This window comes from Moschus berezovskii, chromosome 9 (genome assembly GCF_049115385.1).
Source record: "Moschus berezovskii isolate FMDL1 chromosome 9, NW_MosBer_1.0, whole genome shotgun sequence".
In the NCBI taxonomy this organism is placed as follows: Eukaryota; Metazoa; Chordata; class Mammalia; order Artiodactyla; family Moschidae; genus Moschus; species Moschus berezovskii.
In genome coordinates this window covers 15,267,430-15,293,904 of record NC_142468.1, presented here as the reverse complement: position 1 = coordinate 15,293,904, position 26,475 = coordinate 15,267,430, and the positions used below count along the sequence as shown (strand labels likewise).

General features: G+C 49.1%; 1 protein-coding gene across 3 annotated transcripts; it reads right to left on the bottom strand.

Moving 5' to 3' along the window:
* Nucleotides 1-1,782: 1,782 nt before the first annotated feature.
* ANGEL1 (angel homolog 1) lies at nt 1,783-26,475 on the bottom strand. Of its 3 annotated transcripts, none has more exons than XM_088839418.1 (10): nt 26,360-26,475; nt 20,385-20,965; nt 19,224-19,450; nt 18,695-18,764; nt 17,671-18,104; nt 14,707-14,833; nt 14,288-14,398; nt 5,085-5,154; nt 4,390-4,553; nt 1,783-3,684 (listed from the first exon to the last, which is right to left on the bottom strand). In XM_088839418.1, the coding sequence occupies exons 1-10, from the start codon at nt 26,473-26,475 to the stop codon at nt 3,524-3,526; spliced, it is 2,061 nt and encodes a 686-aa protein (XP_088695544.1). In that variant the 3' UTR covers nt 1,783-3,523. The 3 variants fall into 3 exon arrangements, with proteins under 3 accessions (XP_088695544.1, XP_055292603.1, XP_055292604.1); XM_055436628.2 differs by lacking the exon at nt 26,360-26,475 and adding an exon at nt 24,905-25,038 and having other exon boundaries at nt 20,385-20,963; XM_055436629.2 differs by lacking the exon at nt 26,360-26,475 and adding an exon at nt 24,905-25,038 and having other exon boundaries at nt 1,783-3,180; nt 20,385-20,963.

Sequence of the window (26,475 nt, the reverse complement as noted above, 5' to 3'; positions counted from 1 at the left end):
GGAAGAATGTTAAGTGTGGAGCCTCCAGGCTAGCTGTGTGAGGACTCCGGCCTTAAGGGCACGGTAACTGACGGGTGGGGCAGAGGCAGCATTCCCTTTGACGTACCTTAAGGTCATAGCCTCCTAACCCGGGAGAGATCACCCTACCAGGCCCGTTTGTTGGGGAGGGAAATAATGGGAGCGGTGCAGGGGGAAGAGTGTGGAAGTGTAGGGCCTCGGCCCAGCTCTCTCCCTACACACAGGGAGGGGTGGGGGGCACCAGAGGAGGTAGGTCCCCACCTGCTCCCCCTAGGAGAAGGGAATCCAGCTCTGCCTAAGTAACCAATCAAGAAACAATCCTCTGGTGAGGAGCTACACCTGGGGAAGAACGAGAGAGAAAAAACAGGGTTTAAGACAGGCCAGCAGTGGGCTGGTTGGCCGCTTCCCTTCTCCGAGACCCAGCCCCATGTCTGCCTTATGAGACCAGCTGGCTCTCCTGCTCCCAGAAGAGGCTGTGTTCTGAGGAGCTGGGTGGCAAGAAACCCAGCCAAGGAGAGTCAGTTTCCCTCTCTGCAATCTCTGCTTCCCAGCGGTAACGGTGAGGCACGCACAGCTGAACTGCCCCCTTGTACTGCGGTCTACTGATCGTGGAAAGGGAAGCGCCCTGAAAGCCGTGAATCAACGCGCCGTGCAGGTGCTGCAGAAATTCAGGTCACCGCGGGGAAGCCCTTCAGGCAGGGAAAGGAGTCTCTGGGGACGCACCTCAGAGTTTAGGAGCTATAAAATAATTCTCAGCCCATGAACTGTCCAGACTGCCTAGGGGAAACTGGCCATCCTTAACCCCCATTACCGATAATTACCAATTACTGTAATTACCAATAATACTCTACTCTGGGATTCCTAGCATCCTTTCAAACAATGTAACTTCAGATCTGAAAGTTCCTGACGAGTGGAAAACACTACTACTTTAATTTCCGTTTCACCAAGGTATCTGAAACACAGGGAGGGGTTAACTTACCCACAACCACTGAGCAACCAGGCCAAGACGACAGGCGGTGCTCCTAATCCCTGGCTAAGTTCTCTCTCTGCTGAATCGTAACCCAGGTGGTTCCACTGGTGCCCGGGGAGCTTTGAGTAACACGGATTCTCAGGTACTGATTCAAAGGTGTGGAGCCTGGGCTTCAGTTCAGGTGAGGTGTTACAACCCCACCTGGCCTCAGGGCTTCTCCCCACAGGCACAAGGGCTGCGTAAGGAGGCCGGGGTAAGACAGAAGTCCCAGCGGAGTGAGGCCCGGTAAAGGAGGGGCAGCTTTCCGGCAACAGATGGTCCGCAGCTCAGGCCTGGCTCCAGAATAGGGACGAGATGATGATCAGTAACAGAAACGCCGCGAGAGGCACCGGCCATGCACATCACGCCTCATGCAGCTGCCACAGCTTTGACCAGGGAAAGCGCTTCTCTCGCCCTGCTTTTTGCCACAGACCCTCCTCTGCTCGGACGGTGGGGAGGGACGGGGCGGCAGATGCAGTAAGAATGAAAGCAGCTGAATGGAAGCCTGTCCTCGAGCTGCACGAGGGTGGAGAGCTGCACCCTTTGAAGGTCGGGGCAGAGGCTGCGCGCAGGCCCTGCTCCTCCCACGGGCCTCAGAACAGTGGGCATCCACTCAGTTACCTAAGCGAGATGACAGCCCTTTTCTCTGGTCTAGATGCAGGGTTCAAGGCCCCACCCCAGGTCAGTCTCTTGCTCTCTGCCCACCTCATTCTCCAGGCCTTCCCTTCCCCCATGCCCTTCAGGATCCTAATAAAATAACCAACAGTTGGGGGGGAAAAGGTAAACCTTTATTTGGAAAAGAATTCAAATGACCATTTAAACCCCCCTTTCATTCCAAAACAGAAACAAGAAAACAAGGAAAAGATTATCAAGCTCCTGCCCTCTGCCATCTTTAGCCATTTTTAAAATACATTGCCTGGCAGAAGAGCAGAGCTAATGGGCCCTAGTTCTAGGAACCAAGACCGCCTTAGGAAATGTCGGGAAGAGACAAACAGGATGGACGGTGGGCTGTGGACAGACGGGCCTGGGGCTCAGACAGGCACATGCCCAGTACCCAGGGAACAGGGTTTCAAAATATACACACAGAGATAAACCCCCCAGAACCGAGGCATGGAAAGCTTATAACCATGAATGCAGCAGCAGAATCCAAGCTGGGTCTTTGGCTCTCAAAACAAAAGAGGAGAAAACGTGAACCTCAGCTAACTGTCCCTAACTTTAGCCTCTCTCAGCTATATCCTCCAGTCCTGCTCTGGGGGCCACATCTGCAGGGCCAGCAGCAGCTACTCTGAGTGACAGGAGGTGTGAGGAGGAGCCAGCCACGAACACCCCACACCATGCCCAGCAATGAAAGGTTAAGGCCTGCAGGTGACACACATGGGCGAGGGACCCCCTGAACAGGCCAGAGTACCCGCTGCACCAGGAGAGGGAGAGCAGAGACAATGAGCAGTGGAGGCCGGGCCGGCTGGAGCAAGCCCTCAAGCACCGCCATGTCCAGGTCTCGGGCCACTTGTGCCCAAGGCCGCCTTTCTACTGAGAAGGTTTGGGCTCAGTCTCGGGCTTTCCTAGGAGCAAAAAAAGGAAAGGGATGTGGTAGGCAGCAAACAGTAAAACACAGTGGGAGGAGAGGAGCAGAGAGCTGCAGCTGAGGTGTGTGAGGAAAGGGGGCAAGTCCCCACGGCCGCGAGTCCGCTGCCTGCTCTCCTGCCCTGGGCCGCCCACCCCTACCCCGGTCCTCAGCCTTGAAGAACTCGAACCTCGAACCACTCTCTCTGCCAACTGACCCTCCACCCGCCACAGCCAGCCTGGGGAAAGGGACGAGCCCTGGGGGAAGCACGCAGGCTGGTGGGACACTCTGGGCAGGAGGCTCAGAGGCTGCAAAGACCGGAAGTGCATCCAAGTCTGCGGGGCCCACTTGTTCCAGAGCCCCGATGGAGAGGACCCCCTGGTTGGCCGGATGAATGCCTAATGAAACAGAAGATAAAGGGAGAGCAGGGCCCATGACCCACGGCCCCAGCGTGGCAAGCGGGCTGGTCAGAGACAGGCGTGACCGCGCACAACAGCGCATCTCAACATGTGTGTGTCTGCAGGAGGGTTGGGCCCACTGGTCTCAGGCAGGGAGAAGGTCGGGTCAGAAGGCACCACCAAGAAATGGCCTGAAAACAAATAACCAAGGAGATCAGTAGCTCCCGCAACCCTGGTAATTAAAAATCAGTGGGGAGTGCTGGATACATGGAAGGAAGGGGGGACCCCCTGCTTGTGCCTCTCCCGGGACCATCCCCCTCATGTGGCACAGGGTTAGGAAGAGGCTGGGGCGGGGCAGGGACCACAGGCAGAGAATGTGGACAGGCCTGGAGAAAATCTAACCGTGGGGAAGAAGGGGGCGGGGAGGGGACGTTAAGTTTCTTGGATCTAAGTTTCCAGAAGCGTGGGATATTTCCACAGTCTCTGATCCAGTGAGCTCTTCTGGAAGAGAAGCGCTCTTCCCCTGGGAGCCCATCATGGGGCGGCAACTTCCATCCCGAAGCTGGCCAGTAGGCAGAGGTGGTCTGAAGAGCAGAAGGGGTTGGGTAAGCCGTTGGCAGCCCAGAGGATCTCTTCAGAGAGGAGCGAGAGCCGGCCCAGGAGCTTGAGGGTTCCGTCCTGATACAGCCTGCGATCTGGAGCACAGAGCGGGGGCCGGTGGGCAACGCGGCCACCGCCACGCATCCCGGGGTGGGAGGGGGCCTGCGGGAGCTTCGCCTTCAAGACGCTGCATCTTCTCGGCCGCCCACCCTCCCTCTCACCTCCTGCGGCCTCTTGGACGCTCCATGATATGTCAATGAATGGAGTGAGTGGGTTTGGGGGCTGTGGCAAACTAGAGCATGCACTTCCAAGCTCAGCATTACAAGATCTTCCGATTTTCTGAGAGAAGTTGGAAACCCAGAGTTTCTATGTAAAATCTGACTTTTAAACATCAAATCCAAACACTGCAAAAGACACGCTTTAAGGAAAATAGGCGTGGGGCTGACAGACTGCCACACTGCAACTACAGTGAGGGCGAGAAGACGAGAAGCTGGGTTTCTAGCCTCACCAGGACCCTCACTAGCCAGCTGCCACTGAACAAATCCAGGCACCTCCGGGTGGTCTATTTTCATCGTGAGAAAGGAGGGATGGCTTGTTCTGCTACAAAGATAAAAAGAGAAGCTGGGCAAAGAGCCTAAGGAAGTACGATGAGGATGACCAGCGTCAGGCAGGTATGAGATCTGCTCCTTTGCCAGGCAGGTCCCAGCAGCCCAAGTCATGCGATCAGATGCCTGACCTGCCATCAGCTCCCAGAGACTCTTGGGGGTGGCATCTGGGAATCCAGGACCCACCAGGCTTACCAGGTCTGTTCCCATCCTCGCAGGACTCGGCTGAGAAGAAGATGTAATCCACTGTCGTTCCCAGACCCAGGGGCATCGTGGTGACCTCTGGGCGGCCATGCTGGGGCAGGAAATGAGTATACACCGAGGTCAGGTGTAGGCAGTGCTGGATGGTGCCCACAGTCCTATAGGGGTGGAGGGGTGAGACAACCAGTCAACAAACACTACTGAACTTCTCCCAAGGTCACTTCTCTGTGGATTTTATAAAGCTTTTTAATGGATGAGCCCAAATAACTCAACCTCAGCAAGTTCCTTCCCATGCTAACCAGAGACAGAGAGTCTTAGCTAAAATCAGCCTAGAAACAGACACATTTATATTCAGCCCTGTTCATGTTCCTTATCCCCCACCCTCCTCGTGCTACCTGGTGAAGTATATACCTCATGTACCCTTGTCTGTGGGTCAGCAGGCTAGGCTCTTCTGTGAGGCCTTACTCCCTAAGAAAATGTGCACGGGGTTTTCATCTTTAAGAACCTGGGTGGGTCGCCTCTGGCCTCCGCACACCTGTATGTTCCTCCATAACCTTATCATGTATTAGGGGGAAGAGAAAGCTCAGCAAAGTGTTCCCCCAAATCAGGCCCAGGAAAGCCAAAAGAAGCCTCTCTAATACACCTCAATGGAGCTGGGATGCAAGCAGAGGGAACTGGAAGAAAATTACCTGGGGACGTCTGGCTCAGACTCAGATGTGTCCTCCTCAATGACAGACTCAGCCCAGCCAGCAGGTCGCTCTGTAGAAGACCGGACAGAGGAGTTTTATCACTCAAAGACAGGGAAGGAGGGCCAGAACCTTGCACCCTGAAATGGCAGTCAGATCCTTGACTGGATCGTTCCAGAAGGGAAAAGGGAAAGAGAAAACGTGAAGGGAGGAAGAAAACAATGGACCAGAGTCAGGAACCTCAGGGAGCAGACAGACAGGGGCCTCTAACACAGATATCTCTTCCCTGGTTCAGGAACTTTTTAAAAACTTACACTTTAAGTTTTAGAATAGGTAATAACAGTCACATGGTTACAAAAACCAAAATGTAGAGGAAAACCTCAGTGAACACTCTCCTTCCTCCTCTGGGGCCCTGGCCACTCATTCCTCTCCCCAGGGGCAACCAGCATTACCATATCCTGGTGTATTCCTCTAGAATCTTTTATCCCACACAATCCACTGTGTATTTACACATATCTACATATGAATGCACACCCTTACACACATACATGCATCCATATGTCCACATACCTATATACACACAGACACATACTCAAAGAAAAAAAGACACACATCACCATCATCAGGAGAAAAAGGGAATATTATCACAGGTCCTGCTGGGCGTGCTACAGTTCCTGGGGTCATAAAGAATCAGACATGACTTAGCAACTAAACAACAACTGGCATTAATAAGTGTTATGGACTGAATATTTGTGTCTCTTCAAAATATGTTGAAATCCTAACCCTCAATGGGGTAGTATTTAGGAAGTGGGGCCTTCAGGAGCTAATCTGGCATTGACGGTGAAGCCTTCTTGAATAGGATTGATGCCCCTTTAAAAGGGATCCCAGAGAGCTGTCTCATCCTCTTTCTGCTGTGTGTAGATCCAACAAGTTGGCAGTTAGCGAGCAGAGGAGAGTCCTCACCAGAACCAGACCATGCTGGCACCTGGCCCTGAACTTCCAGCCTCCTGAACAGGGAAAAATAAAGTTCTGTTGTTCATAACCCACTCATCTATGGTATTTTGTTATAACAACCCAAACTAAGAAAATAGAATAACAAGGATCAACGAAATTGACAAACACTTCAGACAGACTGACCAAGAAAAAAAGAGAAGACTCAAATTACTAAAACTAGGATTAAAAGAGAGGACCATCACTACCAACCTTACAGAAATTTAAAAATTATAAGGATACAGTTAAAAACTGTATACCAACAATCTAGATGGCTTAGGTAAAACGAGAAATTCCTAAAAAGACAGAAACTACATAAACTCATTCAAGAAAAAGAAGAAAATCTGAATTAGCAATTGTGACATACTACGACCAAGTATTTTTATCCTAGAAATGTAACGGTTTAATATCTGAAAATCAATTAACAGAACACTGCAGAACAAAAACAATGATCATCTGAGTAGACAGAAAAAACCTTCAACAAAATTCAACACTCCTTTATGACCAAAAAAGAAATTAAAAAAACCCAAACTAAAAGCAAAACAAAACTCACAACTCTAAAAAAACTAGGAACAGGGCTTTCCTGGTGGCTCAGTAGTAAAGAGTCCTCCTGCCAATGCAGGAGACATGGGTTCAATCCCTGGTCCGGGAGGGTCCCACGTGCCTCGGAGCAACTAAGCCCACGTGTCACAACTATTGGCAGTCTGATATATGGCCAAGTCTCAGGAATTTCCTGTGGATATTTAAAAAATTCTCTTTGCTCTGCCTTTAAAGTTGAGTTTAATATGTATCAACGAGCTTTACCATACAACGTGCTACTTCGGTTCAGTTCAGTTGCTCAGTCATGTCTCACTTTGCAACGCCATGGACTGCAGCACGCCAGCCTTCCCTGTCTATCACTGACTCCCAGAGTTCACTCAGACTCATGTCCATCGAGTAGGTGATGCCATCCAACCATCTCATCATCTGTGTCCCCTTCTCCTCCAACCTTCAATCTTTCCCAGCATCAGGGTCTTTTCCAATGACTCAGTTCTTCTCATCAGGTGGACAAAGTATTGGAGCTTCAGCTTCAGCATTAGTCCTTCCAATGAACACTCGGGACTGATTTTCTTTAGGATGGATTGGTTGGATCTCCTTGCTGTCCATGGGACTCTCAAGAGTCTTCTCCAACACCACAGTTCAAAAGCATCAATTCTTCAGTGCTCAGCTTTCTTGATAGTCCAACTTTCACATCTATACATGACCAGTGGAAAAACCATAGCTTTGACTAGATGGACCTTTGTCGGCAAAGTAATGTCTCTGCTTTTTAATATGCTGTCTAGGTTGGTCATAGCTTTTCTTCCAAGGAGCAAGCGTCTTCTAATTCCATGGCTGCAGTCACCATCCGCAGTGACTTCGGAGCCCAAGAAAATAAAGTCTCTCACTGTTTCCATTGTTTCCCCATCTATTTTCCACGAATGATGGAACCAGATGCCATGATCTTAGTTTTCTGAATGTTGAGTTTTAAGCCAATGTTTTCACTCTCCTCTTTCACTTTCATCAAGAGGCTCTTTAGTTCTTCACTTTCTGCCATAAGGGTGGTGTCATCTGCATATCTGAGGTTATTGATATTTCTCCCAGCATTCTTGATTCCAGCTTGTGCTTCATCCAGCCCAGCGTTTCTCATGATGTACTCTCTCCATAGAAGTTAAATAAGCAAGGTGACATATACAGCCTTGACATACTCCTTTCCGGATTTAGAACCAGTCTGTTGTTCCATGTCCAGTTCTAACTGTTGCTTCTTGATCTGCATACAGATTTCTCAGGAGGCAGGTCAGGTGGTCTGGTAGTCCTATCTCTTGAAGAATTTTCCACAGTTTGCTGTGATCCACACAGTCAAAGGCTTTGGCATAGTCTATAAAGCAGATGTTTTTTTCGGGAACTCTTGCTTTTTCGATTATCCAACTGATGTTGTCAATTTGATCTCTGGTTCCTCTGCCTTTTCTAAATCCAGCTTAAACATCTGGAAGTTCACAGTTCACGTACTGTTGAAGTGTGGCTTGGAGAATTTTGAGCATTACTTTGCTAGCGAGTGAAATAAGTGCAACTGTGCAGTAGTTTGAACATTCTTTGGCATTGCCTTTCTTTGAGACTGGAATAAAAACTGACCTTTTCCAGTCCTGTGGCCACTGCTGAGTTTTCCAAATTTGCTGGCATATTGAGTGCAGCACTTTCACAGCATCATCTTTCAGGACTTGAAGTAGCTCAACTGGAATTCCATCATCTCCACTAGCTCTGTTCACAGTGATGCTTCTTAAGGCCCACTTGACTTCACATTCCAGAATGTTTGGTTCTAGGTGAGGGATCACACCATCGTGGTTACCTGGGTCATGAAGATCTTTTTCGTATAGCTCTTCTGTGTATTCTTGCCACCTGTTCTTAATATCTTCTGCTTCTGCACTCATTTCACATGCTAGCAAAGTAATGCTCAAAATCCTTCAAGTTAGGGTTCAATAGTATGTGAACCGAGAACTTCCAGATGCACAAGTTTGATTTAGAAAAGGCAGAGGAACCAGAGATCAAATTGCCAACATTCGTTGGATCATACAAAAAGCTAGAGAATTCCAGAAAAACATCTCCTTCTGTTTCATTGACTACAAGAAAACCTTTGACAGTGTGGATCACAACAAACTGTGGAAAATTCTTAAAGAGATGGGAAAGCCAGACCACCTTACTTGTCTCCTGAGAAACCTGTATGTGGGTCAAAAAGCAACAGTTTGAACCAGACATGGAACAATGGACTGGTTCAAAATTGGGAAAGGAGTACAACAAGGCTGTATACTGTCACCCAGCTTATTTAACTTCTATGCAGAGTACATCATGTGAAATGCCAGGCTGGATAAATCACAAGCTAGAATCAAGACTGCCAGGAGAAATATCAACAGCCTCAGATATGCAGATGATACCACTCTAATGGCAGAAAGTAAAGAGGAACTAAAGAGCCTCCTGATGACGGTAAAGGAGGAGAGTGAAAAAACTGATTTAAAACCCAACATTCAAAACACTAAACTCATGGCATCTATTTGTTCATGACAAATAGAAGAGGGAAAAATGGAAGCAGTGACAGATTTTATTTTCTTAGGCTCCAAAATCACTGTGAACATTAAATGCAGTCATGAGATTTAAAAGACACTTGTTCTTTGGAAGGAAAGCTATGACAAACCTGCTGCTGCTGCTGCTGCTAAGTCACTTCAGTCATGTTCGACTCTGTGTGACCCCATAGACGGAAGCCCACCAGGCTCCCCCGTCCCTGGGATTCTCCAGGCAAGAACACTGGAGTGGGTTGCCATTTCCTTCTCCAATGTGTGAAAGTGAAGTCGCTCAGTCGTGTCCGACCCTTAGCGACCCCACGGACTGCAGCCTACCAGGCTCCTCCATCCATGGGATTTTCTAGGCAAGAGTACTGGAGTGGCTTGCCATTGCCTTCTCCTAGACACTGTATTAAAAAGCAGAGACATAACTTTAACGACAAAGGTCCCTATAGTCAAGGCTATGGTTTTTCTAGTAGTCATGAATGGATGTGAAGTTGGACCATAAAGAAGGCTGAGCACTGAAGAATTGATGCTTTTGAATTGTGGTGCTGGAAAAGACTCTTGAGAGTCCTGTGGACTGCAAGGAGATCAAACCAGTCAATCCTAAAGGAAATCAACCCTGAATATTCATTGGAAGGACTGATGCTGAAGCTTCAACACTTTGGCCACCTGATGCAGAGTAGACTCACTGGAAAAGAGCCTAATGCTGGAAAACACTGAGGGCAGGAGAAGAGGCCAACAGAGGATGAGATGGTTAGATAACATCACTCACTCAATGGACATGAGTTTGAGCAAACTCTGGGAGATAACAAGGGACAGGAAAGCCTGATGTCCTGCAGTCCATGGGGTTGCAAAGAGTTGGATACAACTTAGCGACTAAACAACAACCATATCCAATTAAGTGAAAGTTGCTCAGTTGTGTCCAGCTCTTTGCAACCCCATGGACTATGCAGTCCATGGAATTCTCCAGGCCAGAATACTGGAGTGGGTAGCCTTTCCCTTCTCCAGCGGATGGCCTCAACCCAGGGATAGAATTCAGGTCTCCCACATTGCAGGCAGATTCTTTACCAGCTGAGCCACAAGGGAAGCCCATATCCAATTAAAGGGAATTCCAAAAAGAGGAAGCAGAAAGTAGAAAATTATTGAAGAAATATTACCAGCAAACCATCATGAAATTTCAGAAGTCAAGGGATTAGAGAGAATGACCAGAGTCTCAGGGAGGCAAAATACGTGACATACAAAGAAAGGATCAAGAATCAAAATAGAAGCAGACTTCTCATTAGCAATACTGGAGCCTGCAAGACAATGGACTAATTTCCAAACTAGACCTTTACCCTTACCAAAACCTCATACAAGTGTGAGAACAAAAAAAAAAGAAAAAAAAAATCAAGTGTTTTTGTTTTTGTTAGCACATGAAAAGAAAAAACAAAGAGAAAGGAAAACTGGCTCCCTCAGCACCAAGTTCTCCCCCTGCAGCTCTGTGTACTAACAGCACCACTCTGGCAGTTACACGGGACCCACGCCTCTGCCTGCCCCACAAGGGCACATGAGCATACCGGCCCCAACTGCCCTCATCTGAGCTAAGACAGCTTCCTGGGCCATTCAGCACTGGTAGCAGCAGAGACCACTCCAGTACTCTTGCCTAAAAAATTCCATGGATGGAGGAGCCTGGCAGGCTGAGTCCATGGGGTCACTCAGTCAGACACGACTGAGAGACCTTACTTTCAATTTTCACTTTCATGCATTGGAGAAAGAAATGGCAACCCACTCCAGTGTTCTTGCCTGGAGAATCCCAGGGACGGGGGAGCTTGGTGGGCTTCCGTCTATGGGGTCGCACAGAGTCGGACACGACTGAAGTGACTTAGCAGCAGCAGCAGAGAAAGTAAGGTCTGCAAATTGCTAGGAAAAGGATAGTAAATTGTGCGGAAATAGGCCAGTGCGAAAGCTGGATTCTGAATTTTCCTGGTTCAAAACCTGATCAGATAGCCTTTGCTCTGTGGCCATCTGGCCAGTCTGTAAATAGTAGTTGCTGCTGCTAACTCACTTCAGTCATGTCCGACTGTGAGACCCCATAGACGGCAGTCCACCAGGCTCCCCCGTCCCTGGGATTCTCCAGGCAAGAACACTGAGTGGGTTGCCATTTCCTTCTCCAATGCATAAAAGTGAAAGTGAAGTCACTCAGTTGTGTCCGACTCTTCGCGTCCCCATGGACTACAGCCTCCCAGGCTCCTTTGTTCATGGGATTTTCCAGACAAGAGTACTGGAGTGGGTTGCCATTGCCTTCTCCAGTAAAAAGGAGTTAGTCCACTGTCTTACAAAAGTCATCTATTAGCAAATTTTTTTTCCCTAGAATGCACTTAACTAGGCTCATGGTTTATTCTTGCATGTTAAAAGACCCAAAGCTCTGGAAATAAATGGAACTATGCAAGTGCTCATGAAAAAGAAAACATAGTAACCCCTTTCTGTGTCTTTAAGAACCATACTGCAAAGAAGATACCACTAATTAAAAATATTTATAAGAGGGGGACTTAAAATTTAGATTCCCATCTTATGAAGTATCCCTCAAAAAGAGAATGAGGGAGTGTGAGAATCACAATTTTTCTTTTTTTTCATACATGTGATGTAGAACACACTAGCACAATGCAATGTCAACTTGTGGGAAAGTCAGGCCATCACTGTCTACCACTGAGCTCCTCTTGCAACTCAGATGCTTTTCATTAAAGTCAGTATCACAGTCAAGTTGGCAAGTTTTACTGGGCACAGTTGGGCTGGATGACTCTGGTACCAGATTGGAAATATTATTTGATAGCACATCTAAACAAATTCTCCAGAAAAAAAGATGACACACTATAATCTCCTCGTACTGAACTCGTCTTTCTACTCATGATCTAAAAGTGATGGTAGCTTTTTAGACTTGGAGTCTTTAAAAAAGATTCATCAGAAACCTGTTCAGCCCTGGATGGGGGTACTGAACAAACAGAAAGGCACATTCACGGTTTGTGGAGGATGGATGTGTTTACTCAAATTTAATCTCAATTTTGAAAATATTGCTATTATTGAGCACTGTTAGTGAACTGGATATTTCCCCCTACATAATGATTCTACTTACAAAGTGATTGTCAGTAGGTATTTAAACTTATCCTGTTATTAAGTCACAATTATTATTTTATGTTTCAAGTACAGTACTGATTTTTTAAAAACAATCTATTCTTAAAATGGAATTACCTATGTGGGATCCTACTACTGTTTAACTTGAGGATTCTGAATTCTTAAAACACTCATCCACAGCTTCCCTGACTGAGTCCCACTGACACAAGCACTTACCCCAATTCCTGGCACATGCCAGTCGCTTTGTGCACAATTATTATTGCTATCACCACAGTTGTAATAAAACATTAGCTTTGCAATTAAAAAAAAAAAAAACCCAAGCCATTGAAATGCTCACTTCTTTGTGTAAAATGCCAATGCAAGTTAAATTCCTTCAAGAAAACAATGAATTTATTGCACCACCAGTCCTTTTATTAATACTACAGTTTTTTCAATCATTGCTTGGTCGTCTTGAGTTATTCTTCTAGCATTTTCTTCAAGAAAGAGTTTAGGTTGAGTATAAAATTCTTGAGACATACCTTCTTTCCTGGAAACTTTGCTCTCCAGTGTTCTAGAGTTGAATGTTAATTTTAAGAAATCTGAAGCCTACCTAGTTATTTTTACCTTTAAAGGTAGCCCGATTTAAAAAAAAAAAAAAAAGGTATCCCACTTTTTTTGGTTCAATTGTCCAAAAGATTCTTTCATTTTTGATTTCTGTTATCTTCACTAGGAGGTCTTACTGTTGATTCTCCTATGTCAGTTTTCCCTGAGACGTGGTATATCCTTCTCAATTCAAAGATTCAGATCTCTTCACCTTGGGAAAATCTTCCTTATATCCTACCTTTAAATACTCCTTTTGTGCCATGATATTGGCTTTCTTCTTTGTAAATGCCAATTATGTATATGTTCGAGCTCCTTAACTTCCACTCCTGTCATATTCTCTCTGGCACTTTCTATTTTTCCTGGCCTCTGCCTCTTGTTTTCAGCAATGCCTCTTCTGTCTTGTGCTGCGTCTGATTTTGGCTTCATATTAAGTGTTTTTTTTTCACTTTTTATTCTACTTCTTTCCTGAGCTCGGCAGCTTACATTTCTTCCTCTGGATCTGCATTCCAAGCAATGGGCATTTTCCTGACGACACAGGGTTGTGTATGAGTCCTTTTAACCTTTACGTCTGCCAGCCAAAAGAAATGTGCAGCTCCGTAAGCATTTCATCACCCCCCTGCCACTTAAACAGACTGCTTCATGCAAAGATGGCTTGATTCCTTGATCAGTCTTTCCTCCAGTGCCTCTCTGGACCAAAAGGGTTCAGGCAATTTCATTTCACAACCTGTGCCATCCTATTCCTGTCGATGAAACAAGGGATTCTGATTTTGTGCCTCAAGGTTCGCGCCTCACCATGAAGAAATGCACCCTGCCTGTTCTTTTTGAGATTCATACACGGCCCCACAGACAAGTCTCTCCATACCTCCTCCAGCACCCCTGCTGGATCGCCAGTGCTTCTTGCAGCCATTCCACCTGTGCTGTGCTTCTCGATTTCAGATATCTTCAGGTCTCCTAGCGTTCTCAAAGATGGAGTTTGATTTTTTTTTTTTCATTCTCCTCGTTGCTTTGGAGTAGTAGTTTCAAAGACAAGAAGTGGAGAATGTCAAGTATATACTCTGCTATGTCCAGTCTGAAAGTTCTCAGTAGGAGTAACTTTTTATTACAACCAGGAGTACTGACACCTTACAATTTTCACGTGTCTTCTCTCTTACATATGCCGTACACATGCTAGGTATGTATTAGCAACTTTAGCTTAAAAAGCTTCTGGCTTACTCAAGGTCTCAAAGCTAGTTAGAACCCAGGTCTCTTGATTCCCAGTCCATGTTCTGAAGACACTGCACAAGGCCAGTGAACCTCACTGACCTTCCCCTTAAGTGCATTTTTTACCAGGAGCTGATATCTGAGATACACCTATAAAACACTAAAAAACCACAAAACTGACAAACATCAGAAGTGAAGAGGAAAGAGGATCAAGCTTAGCTGGACAAGTTAGGGAACAAGCGGAGCCCCCATTACCTGGCTTAGCATCGGTCACTCCTTCTGTAAGAACCAGCCCTACAGGTCGCTGGCAGGCGATGCTGCAGAAGCGGAAACGCAGCAGGAAGTCCCGGCTGTACTTACGTCTCTCTGTAAACCAGGAAAAGCCATACAGTGAAAGAAAGGAAGAGGAGCCACGTGCTGAGACTTCCTTAATCCCAAGAAGCTTCCAGTGCAGGGACACAGAGGGAGTCTGGCCCTGAAGACGAGGAGATTTTCCAAAGGCTGTGATGGAAAGTTGTCCATTTCACTGGGGGACCACGACAGGAGGATGAAAAATATAAAGGAATGTACTCAGAGAACTGAGGGAATTACGCGTCCTCTTGTCAATGAGGTGCCAGCTTTCTCCCAAGGTGGGCAGGGAGGGACAACCAACCGAGACCATGGCAGGTGCTCACCTGAGCTCGTGGGAAGACAGGAGGTGACGTACTGACAGCAGTCAGTGATACCCAGGGAGCTGGGCCACAGTGGGGCCTGCAGTTTCCGCTGATAAAGCTGATGGGAGAAGTCTTCCTGTCCAGATACCTACGAGCAAAGAGCAGATGGTAATGAGGAATCCGAGACGGAGAAAGAGAAAAGCCCATGTTTGGGGACATGCGGACAAACATACACACACACAGTCACACACTACGTACAAAACACGTCAGTCTCAGGGGAAAGTTAAAGAACTAATTAGAACTATTTTTTGATAATTAGAAACACTGAAATGTCCATGAGACAGGGATAAGGGGAAAGAGAATACGGTATGTGAAACAAAGAGAATAGAACCATGTGAACATCAGTTCAGTTCAGTTCAGTTCAGTTGCTCAGTCGTGTCTGACTCTTGGCGACCCCATGAATCACAGCACGCCAGGCCTCCCTGTCCAAGCACGCCAGGCCTCCCTGTCCATCACCAACTCCCAGAGTTCACTCAAACTCATGTCCATCGAGTTGGTGATGCCATCCATCCATCTCATTCTCTGTCGTCCCCGTCTCCTCCCACCCCCAATCCCTCCCAGCATCAGAGTCTTTTCCAGTGAGTTAACTCGTCACATGAGGTGGCCAAAGTATTGGAGTTTCAGTTTCAGCATCAGTCCTTCCAATGAACACCCAGGATTGATCTCCTCTAGAATGGACTGGTTGGATCTCCTTGCAGCCCAAGGAACTCTCAAGAGTCTTCTCCAACACCACAGTTCAAAAGCATCAATTCTTCGGCGATCAGCTTTCTTCACAGTCCAACTCTCACATCCATACGTGACCACGGGAAAAACCATAGCCTTGACTAGACGGACCTTGGTTGGCAAAGTAATGTCTCTGCTTTTTAATATGCTATCACAGGGTCCCCTAAATTTCACTTTGGAAAAATCTACACTACTCTGCCAGGGAGTATCCGCTTTCAAGGGCTTTAATTTGCCATGGGAAAAGGTTTATTTGGATCTTTGGATCTTCTGGATTGAAGTCTAGCATCTGAAACCCATTACTGGAAAATCACAGGGTCAAACCAAATGGGAAATGCACCAAAGCACTTTACCGTATCTACGTCACCATCCTCGGTCAAAGCCCATGAACAGCCTGGGAGTGGACAGAACGTAGTAGGTGAAACATTTGGCAGCATCAGTCACCTGCACATCTCCAACGCATGTAGCAAAATCCCCTTTATTTCATTTACAAACAACAAACATTTGAATGCCAACTCTGTGCAAGACACTAGCTGTGTGCTAGGAAGATAATCTCTCTGCCCACAAATGACAAACATTTTCAATATGCCATCAGAAGGAAAACACACCTTCAACTGAATGGCCATTTACTAGCTGTGTCACTTTGGGCAAGTCAGTTAACATCTCTTGGGTTCAATATCCTCTTCTACTGAATGTGATAATAATACCACAGACAACTAAGAATCTTGACAACAATAACCACTACCAATTATGGACTGCTCCCTTTGAAGCAGGAACTGGAAAACACTTTGTGTGCATTATTTTAATGAATCCACCAAAGAAGACCCTCAGAAGTAGGTCTCATCATATTCCCCAGGGTATGATGAGGCCAATGGGGCTCATGGAAGGGAAGTAACTTGCCCAAGGTGGCAGAGCAGGGATCTGAATGCAGGACTGTCTGGCTTCCAAATGAGTGTTCTGAATCACTCTGCTTAATGGCAGCTGTCACGTGGGAGGCCCTTCTCAAGTCTACTTCTCATTCCCTGAGCCCCTTGGTAACAGCAGCAGCCTCCTGGCAGGATAATGCCTTCCTCTGCGCATGTGGCAACCAGGACATCGCTGGCATTTGAGTAACCTCATTAAAATAAAAGTCCAAAGGGCTCGACAATAATTCAGTCATCTCACGTCTTTTCTCCACTGCGCCTTGCCAAAAGTTAAGGAACACACTGGATCAGCAGGGGCAAAAGAGAGAAACAAGGAGATTAAGTGACACATAAAGGAATCAGCACGAGCTGAATGCTCCTCAGCAGGGCTAAATGAACCACAATAAAACTGTAATACAGCTATGTAACAAAGACTCAGCAGTCAACAGGAATGAGATAGACACCTATGCACATTGTTGAGTAAAAAAAAAAAAAGCCAGAAAATGAAATATACAGTAATATGTCATGTTTATAAACACATACAGTAGATTAGGTATCAGCCATTAGAAGCAGTCTCAGCATAGTATCGGAGGGCAAGAGCCCTGGGGCAGACCACCTGATCACAAATCCTGGCTCCACCACTAACGACCTGCACAAACTCGAGAGAGTAAATGACCTAACTTTCTCTATGCCTTAGGTTTCTCACTTATAAAATAGAAGCAATGATAGAACTTGTGGAAACTAATGAGTTAACGTAGGTAAAGTGCTTAAGATAGCATCTGGCAGAGTAAGTGATTAATAAATAGAGACTATCTGTGACAGTTACATCACCACAGCAGTTTAGGTTGCACTGCAAATGCACAGAAAATGACCTGGAAGAACACCACCACACTCTGAACAATTATTACGTGACTCTAAGGAGAGACATGGGAAATGCAGGTAATAAAGCGGGCTTTGGTCTTAAGCCTGTTTTATAACCTGCATTTCCCACGTCTCCCCTTAGAGTCACGTAATAATGCCTGAATCCTTATAGAAATGTACTTGTGTACATCTATGCATTTACTTATGTACTTGTAAACCAAACATAAATTAATGATAAAAACTGAAAGGATTCCAGTATACCAAAGGCACTCACGAGCTTCTAACTTCCAGGCGTGGGTACCAGAGCTATCAAAAGAACAAAAGAGAAAGCAGGAGGGAGGCAGCACAGGTGTCCCATGGGTCCCTGCCGCAGAAGCAGCCCTGCATGCCGACACCCCAATCCCCCTCTAAGCCAACTCCGCAGTGGCCGCTCCCATCTCACCTTCCAGGCTGGCATCCCGTGGTACTGCAGCTCTCCGTCCCTGATGAAGTTGTACAGAGGCGAGTCAGGGACGGAGTTCAGGTCCCCACACAGGACGATGGGGCAGTGGCTGCCGTCTGACAGCCTGGCCACTTTGTCCACTTCGGCCAGGAGAATGGCCATCTGGGCCAGCTTGACGTCGCCCCGCCGTGGGTTATACAGGACATGGGTATTTGCCACACATAAGGGGGCCACCGAGACTTGCCCCAGGGCTTCTGGGACCAGTGGCTGCAGCAGCAACACTAAGCCCACGTTGTCCCGATTGAGGAGCTCCAAGCCGGGCCGGAAGTACTCCACGGGGCTGGCACAGAGCAGACGGAATCTCGTGGGCTTGTAGCAGACAGCACAGCCATCTGTCTTACACCCGGTCCTCCTCTTGTAGAAACAGGTAAAGCCTGCAAGCAACACCCCGCCAAGGAGATGGGTCAGAGTCCTTCAACCCTGCATCTCTCCAACCGACGACAGTAGCCCAGGTGTGTGTGCCCAGTGCACCGCTCCTACTGCTCAATACGGGGGAGTCCTTGCCCTGACACATCCCTGGGTTCTGCAGAGGTTCCCTTACAGTGGTAACCAGACGGCTGCAGAGCTAGAAAGGGAAGGAGGGACAGAAGGGTGTGATAGGAAAAGCATGGACTCCAGGGTGAGACAAGTTGGAGTCCAGGCTCCACAAGCTATGAGCTTTATTTATAGTTTTGTGACCTTTGAGCTAGTCACTCAAATTTTCTGAACCTCAGTCTCCTCCCTATAAAATGGGTATAATAATTTCAGCCTCAGAGAGTTGGTAAATAGATGTAAATAAATGGCAATGTATGTCAGAACAACTTTAAAACTTCAGGACTCTTGGTTTTCTTCTTACTCCACACGAGGGAGCTAGCTCACAGGTGAGACAGGGTTTACGGAGATGAAGAAGAGATGGTACATTCAAGAGAGGGCAGACAGGCTGGGAGGAAAAAAGATTGGCACACGCGCCAGGGAGCGGCATTACCCATCATTCTCAGAGAGGGCTCCAGCTGCTCCCAGTAATGATCTTCCTGGACTTCCTGGAGACACAAGATCTGGGGAAACAACAGAGACCAGTCACTCCAGGGTAACAGAGGGCACCGCGGTGGGACTCCCACCCCAGGAGCGGACGCTGAAGCCAAGTGGGAAGCTGCTGTGGGTCTCAGGCTGGGCCACACTGACAATTTCTCTGGGGGCTGACTCATCCCCGACTGCCACTCCAGCAAAGAACAGGCCCTGAATGAAGCTGGATTTTCCTGCTCCTTGAATCCCTCAAGTCTTCCTCCCTGCACAAAGGTGCTAGCGAGGGTGTACCTATGGAGAGGCATCTTAGTATCTGCCCAAAACTCATTTACACCGGGCAGCAAGCTCCCATCCTAAGCCAGGCTCCAATCACATGAACAACTGTGGGTGAACTCATTTTTCTAAGGGTACAAGGAAACAGCCAGGGTCCAGAGCAAATGCAACATGGCACACCCCCATCCATCCCACCCTCCCCACCCGCCTTTGCTTACGTCTGGGTCCCAGTGCTGGAATTCCTGCATGAGATTCGCAAAGCGATAGCTCCAGTTGAGGATGTCTGGGTGGCAATGCAGATAGAGCTCGGAGCTCTGCTGCATCAGGTCCTGGGCCAGGATATTATAGGACATCAGAGTGAACTGGAACTGAGGGCCATCCCCTGCCTCCAGGCCCTGAACCTCTGGCTGAGTGGAGAAATCCTCCCATTCTCGCCACAGGATTTCTGCAAAGGGGTTGGGAAGAAGAGGTCCGTGGTTGAGTCCATGCTATCCACAGGGCCCACCATCTCTACTCCTGGCCCAGTGATACTGTGACAAAGTTCCCTTTCTCATTTTCCCTGTCACCCATCCCTTTCTGTGGTGATCTGAACAACACTCTAAGGACAGCCTCAGACCAGAGAGTAAGCTCCACAAAGCCAGAGACAACCTTGGCCTGTTCACCACTGTATCCCTAGTACCTGGCACAGTACCTGGTACTTAGTACACGAAAGTTCACTAAACATGGCCAGCAATTCCTCACTTTTGATAAAGGCATGGGTCTCCGGGGAATCACTCAGATGAATGCGCTTAACAGTCATCTGAGATTAAACACATTTCTAGAGTAATCTCAGCCTTGGCTGTTTTCTGACCTCTACACCTAGAAGGGCCTACAGAACCAGAAACTGGAATGTGTCCCCTGTATCCCCTGGAGCAGGAAGCTAGCTGTAGAGTGGACTGCAAACCTATGTGAGGCACAGCCCTCATTCTCCAAATTTTAATGGAAGCCCAATACATAACAGAGATAAAAATGGAGTTATCCTGTTTGGGGCAGAGAGAGCAGAGGCCCTGAGAGCTCTCCACCCTTACCCCAGGTCACCTCCAGAGAATCAATAACACAGAGAATGAGAACTAGGGTCTGCTTTCATTTCTACCACTACTTAGCTATGTGACTTTCGGCATGTCCTGCCACCTCTCCAAGCCTTGATGACTTCATCTCAAAAGGCCACAGGGCTGGATGAAATGACCTCTAAGGTCCCTCTGGATTTGCCGCTGCAAGTCTCAGAAAACCAGAATGCAGCGGCAGAGCTCCACACAAAAGGGCCTTCTCTTTAGCAATGGCTTTGCCCACCTCCAAGACGACCACTGCCCCAGTTCGCTCAACCAGCTGTCAAGACTCACCATGATATGGGATTTCCACTGGTGGAGGCTGCAGCTGCCCAAGACCCTCAAAGGGCCAGACGGGAGCCTCTTCCTGGGACACAGGCTCCGGTGCGATGCTCCAGGCCACCACCGCGGGGTCCTCGTCCCACTGCTCTGTGGCCAGCACACCCATGGGGAGGACGGCACAGTCTGTGTACTGGGGGCCGGTCTGCACGGGCACTGCTGCCCACATTGGGCCCCCGACCTCCGACAGTGGCTCCTCCTCTCCTAGCACCTCAGGGAAAGGCTCCTCCAGGTTCTCTGCTGCCCGCAGGTCACTCAGCTGCCTGCTGGACCACTTGTCCTCTGGAGCAGCATCCTCTTCTCCGGGATTATCCATCAGGAGGGCCAGGCTGCTCTCGGCCAGTCCCTTATCTACAAGGGGACCATCGCTCACAGTTGACAGCACCTGGCTCGCCCCTTCTTCCCGCCACTGCTGTAACAGGCCCTCACACTCTTCCTGGTCGTGGTCCCGAGGGGCCATGGCAAAGTTGCCTTCTACCTGGGAGGACGAGCTCTTCGCCAGGAAGGCATTTTTTCGACATGTGAAGAAAGCATCTAAAAAGAAAGCCAAAATACCGTGTTTTAAGATGATGGCATCATTCAACTCACACTCCTCTCTCAACTTCTGATATAAGTCCCGTGTGCATGCGTGCTCAGTCGCTTCAGTCGTGTCCGACTCTTTGAGACCCTATGGACTGTAGCCTGCCAGGCTCCTCTGTCCATGGGATTCTTCAGGCAAGAATACTGGAGTGGGTTGCCAAGCCCTCCTCCAGGGGATCTTCCTGACCCAGGGATCGAACCTGGGTCTCCTGCACTGCAGGCAGATTCTCTACCACTGAGCCACAGGAAAGCCAGTAAGTCCCATACAAGCAAGAATCACATCCACCGTGCTCATCGTTGTATCATCACCGAACCTGCCCGTTTTAGGGTCTGGAACATAATCATCACCAGAGCCAAGGGCTTACTATGTGTCAGGCACTGTTCTAAGTACAAGTATTAACTAATTTACATGGTTCAGTTCAGTTCAGTCGCTCAGTCGTGTCCGACTCTCCGCGACCCCATGAATTACAGCACGCCAGGCCTCCCTGTCCATCACCAACTCCCGGAGTTCACTCAAACTCATGTCCACAGAGTCGGTGATGCCATCCAGCCATCTCATTCTCGGTCGTCCCCCTCTCCTCCCGCCCCCAACCTTTCCCAGCATCAGTCTTTTCCAGTGAGTCAACTCATCGCATGAGGTGGCCAAAGTATTGCAGTTTCAGCTTTAGCATCAGTCCCTCCAATGAACACCCAGGATTGATCTCCTTTAGAACGGACTGGTTGGATCTCCTTGCAGTATAAGGGACTCTCAAGAGTCTTCTCCAGCACCACAGTTCAAAAGCATCGATTCTTCGGCGATCAGCTTTCTTCACAGTCCAACTCTCACATCCATACATGACCACGGGAAAAACCATTGCCTTGACTAGACGGACCTTGGTTGGCAAAGTAATGTCTCTGCTTTTTAATATACTATCAAGGTTGGTCATAACTTTCCTTCCAAGGAGCAAGCGTCTTTTAATTTCATGGCTGCAATCAGCATCTGCAGTGATTTTGGAGCCCAAAAAAATAAATCCCAAAGAAAGGCAATGCCAAAGAATTTACATGGTAGGGATCTGATAAATACTCTGTGCGTGGATGAAAGAATGGCTACCCCATATAATCGAGAACAGAGATGATCACATATAACCACACTCCTTTTGTCTGGAGGTTAAGAATCTTATTAACTTCAACTCTCTGGTTCTAAGAGCCACATGACACTGGAACCAGCACTTGACCATAATCATAACTGTAGGTTATGGCCCAGCACCGAAATGAACAAAACTATGTGACCTTAGACAATGCCCCTAGTGAGATGGACTTACTCTTAACTGTAAAATGAGGACAAGGGAACTGTGAATTGGATAATCCCCAACAGCTTTTCTAGTTCTATAAATTTCCCAGGCTATGAATGCATTCCAACAGAAAGTAGACAAAAAGGGTGTCTCAAAGTCTGGACCATCTACCTTTTAGCAAATGCCTGGGGTCCTCTTCTCAAAGCTATTCATTCTACTCATGCTGCTGCTGCTGCTGCTAAGTCGCATCAGTCGTGTCCAACTCTGTGCGACCCCATAGACAGCAGCCCACCAGGCTCCCCCGTCCCTGGGATTCTCGAGGCAAGAACACTGGAGTGGGTTGCCATTTCCTTCTCCAATGCATGAAAGTGAAAAGTGAAAGGGAAGTCGCTCAGTCGTGTCCGACTCTTAGCGAGCCCATGGACTGTAGCCTACCAGGCTCCTCCGTCCATGGGATTTCCCAGGCAAGAGTACTGGAGTGGGGTGCCATTGCCTTCTCCGATTCTACTCATAAATATTCACAAATATCATTGTCAGCTTTCCCATTCCATAGTGCTCTAGAGGCTGCAAATCAGAAGGTGCCAACAATTCACAGCAAGAGACAGCTGCCATCTCTCTGCTATAGCAGCCACAATGACAGCCAACAGGCAAAAGAAAGTAGGTGGGAAAAACTCTAAAATTAGAGGCTCCAAAAATCCAAGCACAGTATTGTGGTGCAAACAAAATGTCCCCCAACCAACACACACAAAGTCACTCATTTGTATCATCCAAGTGACATGGATGATGTCCCTCCATCACTGGAGACGCATTTTGTCAGTTCCTTTTTTTTAAGGCAAGATAAACTTCAAAATGGTTCAAATGTTGAAAGACACTCTTATTTATGGCCTGTGTGGATTTAGGTCCCTCAAACCTCAAAGCGGTTTTCAACCAGGGGTGATTCTGCCCTCAAAGAACATCTCCACATTGTCTGGAGAAACAGTGGTCCTGCCAACTGTGGGGCCACTACTGGCATCTAGGATAAAGAGATTGCGAGCATCCTACAGTGAGAGAGACAGATCCGCAAGGAACGGTCAGCCCCGAATGTCAACAGTACTGAGTGAGAAACCCTGCTTTAAACCCGTGTGCTGGGTTGCTGGTTTTAGTCTCAGGGACTCACTAATTCACTGCCCTTTGAAACATCCTCTATTTATACCAAATGGCAGAAGTTCTTTGGTTTATATGTGTGAGGTTACTAGTTTTCAAATTTAGGGTTTTGATTGGTGGTGGTTTGTGTTTTTCAGCAGAAGAATTCTTTCATTAAAAATAGAAACTCTGTAGAAACCAAATGCACAAATACAAATGGGACTACTTTAATAGGCGTGTACCTATGGGCGGGGAGTCCCACACCCATGGGTGGGAGGGCAGCCAGAACTCTGGCTACTGGTCAAGAAACCTCTGGACTAGAGGTCACTAAGTATAGGTCACTAAGGCTGCCATTATGAACGCTGGCAAAGCTCAAGAAATGGCAGCAACGTGGTTAGAGGAATATGCCATGGTCCTCTGAAAGCAATGGCTTCTGTGGAGTTCCTCATTTCTACGGAGTATGTATACACAAGACATGCTCGGAATCCTGAATTGAGTGCCTACTATATTCTGGGTAGTATGTCAGCAGCAGATACAGTGAGCAGAACAGACAGCCCTGCCTTCCTGGAGCTTGCATTCTAGTGGGCAGATACAAACATACATGTACACACTTGAAGTGTTTTATATGAAATATAAAGTAACAAAAATTACACACACACACGATGTAAAATTCCAAAAAGGAAAAGCACAGAATCCACACAGCTGGACCTATTTCTAAGAAATAGAAATTATTCTATTCTATTCTAAAACTCCTTCTTAGTCTGTCCTGTCCCCTAAAATGCCAGAGAGAAGTCCAGGAGTTCTGTGCATCTCCGAGAGGAACGGATGGTCTCTAAGAACCTCGGAAGAGTCAAAGGCCAGGAATGGGGTGCGCGGGCAAACCCTGGAAAAGTTAAACAATAACTCTTCTCCAGGCTGCCGCTGAGCACTGCCTCCACCCACGACATGTCTACGCGCACGGACAACTGCTTCAAAGATGAGGTTTCAACGTGTCTCTGGATTCTGTTGTTTTTTCAACCAAAGATTCCGCATAGAGGCGGCTGGGAAAGGCGACTGTGGAGTCGACCCAGGGGAAGACAAGGCAAGCCCAGGTCTTCAGTCCACAGACACTTAAAGGGCCGAAGGACCCCTGTCCACGGAGAATTCGGGCACTCGCCTCGGCCCCCAAGGAGGCCAACCCTCCCTGAGCCCCCGAGAAGTGACTCAGCGGGCCCCGGAGCCTCCCCGCGCCCGCGGGGCCAAAGTGGGGGAGAGGGGCGCTCCCGCCCTCCCCCAGCCTCTCCACGTTGTAACTGTGGCCCGAGGCCTCCAGGCCACCGGGTGGGAAGGTGGGCGGGGGGTGCCGCCCCCGAGGGTCGCCGGCCGGGCCTGGGCCTCACGGAGTCCAGCATAAACCGATCGTGAGGCCGGCCGCGCAACGCACGCCGCCCAAGACCCCGCGGGGGCCCAGCCAAGGCAGGCCCGGAGGCTTGGCACCCGCCCTTCAGGACGCGGGGCCGGTACCTGAGAGGGCGCGGAAAAGGCGCGCGGCCGGCAGCAGCAGGTAACACAGACACGACGCGATCATGGCCGGCCGCCCGCGCGCCCCTTCTCTCCGCCGCGGCGAGCTGGTCTCCCTCCGCTAGCCCCGCCCCGGCCCCGCCCCCGGCCCCGCCGCTCCCCCGGCCCCGCCCCCGCCCCGGCCTCGGCCCCGCCTCCCAGGCCCCGCCCCCGGCCCCGCCGCTCCCCCGGCCCCGCCCCCGCCCCGGCCTCGGCCCCGCCTCCCCGGCCCCGCCCCGGCCCCGCCGCTCCCCGGCCCCGCCCCCGCCCCGGCCTCGGCCCCGCCTCCCCGGCCCCGCCCCAGCCCCGCCTCCGCCCAAGCCCTGCCCCCGCCCCGCCCCCGCCCCACCTCCCCGACTCCGCCCAGGCCCTGCCCCCGCCCAGCCCCCGCCCCCGCCCCGCCACCCCGGCTCCGCCCAGGCCCAGGCCCCGCCCCAGGCCCGCCCCGCCCCGCCCCGCCTCCCCGGCTCCGCCCGCCTCCCCGGCCTTGCTCACGTGACCCCGCTGAGCTTCAACAACAACTTTATTGGGCGCGCAGGGCCAAGATTGGGAGTCAGTTCCCAAGGCAACAGAGAGGAACTGGCAGGGACGGGCTTCGTGCGGCGGCGGCGGCTGCAGCAGGTGCTGCGGCTGCTGCTGCCAAGTCGCTTCAGTCGTGTCCGACTCTGTGCGACCCCATAGACGGCAGCCCACCAGGCTCCGCCGTCCCTGCGATCCTCCAGGCAAGAACACTGGAGTGGGTTGCCATTTCCTTCTCCAATAGGTGCTGCGGCATTTGACATTAAACCCCTCCTTGCAGGCCCCGTAGTGTTATTACTAGTCCACGGTTTTATTCCCACTTCTGCCGCCTGACTGGGTGTCCACCTTGGGTTCAGTTCAGTCTGTAAAATGAGGGGCTAGACTTTGTCTCTTTAAGGGCTCACCCAGCATGACTTCTGTGACTTGCCCTTCTCAGCTTACATTGGAGACAGCAAACTCTTCCTCTTTTTTCTCCTCTTCTTAACTCTCTTCCCCAGCTCAGATTTAGGTCACACATCGAGTCCATTCCTTGCTTCAGCACATACGATTTTGCCTCCTGCCTCATCCTGTTCCAAGGGGGCCCTTTCCCCCGTAATTTGGAAGAAAGGGGGTGTCCCACTGGTAAGGGAACCAAAAAGGAAGGCGGTGAACCCTCCACAAAGGCAACCAGACCAAGTCTGGTTGGTTGGTTCATTTTCTTCCAGGTGTCTGTGACAGTGCCAGGCACATAGTAGGGGCTAGATAAACCTTGTTGACAGAACAAAATATATGTCACTAAAAGAAGGCCAGTTCTTCCACCAGTTCTGTGCTACCCAGACCTCTTTACTCCTGTCTTCCCCTTTCCCACTCTCCATTTCCTGCCCGACCACACTGTAAAGAAGGAGCGACGGCTCAGTTCCCCCAGTATCAGTACCCAGTGTCTGAGCCGTGCGATTTCCGATTTGGGACTGGCGTCTTGGTTGTTCCGGGAAGCCCTCTGGAGAGTCACCAGATCCAGGACCAGCTGGGTACATCAT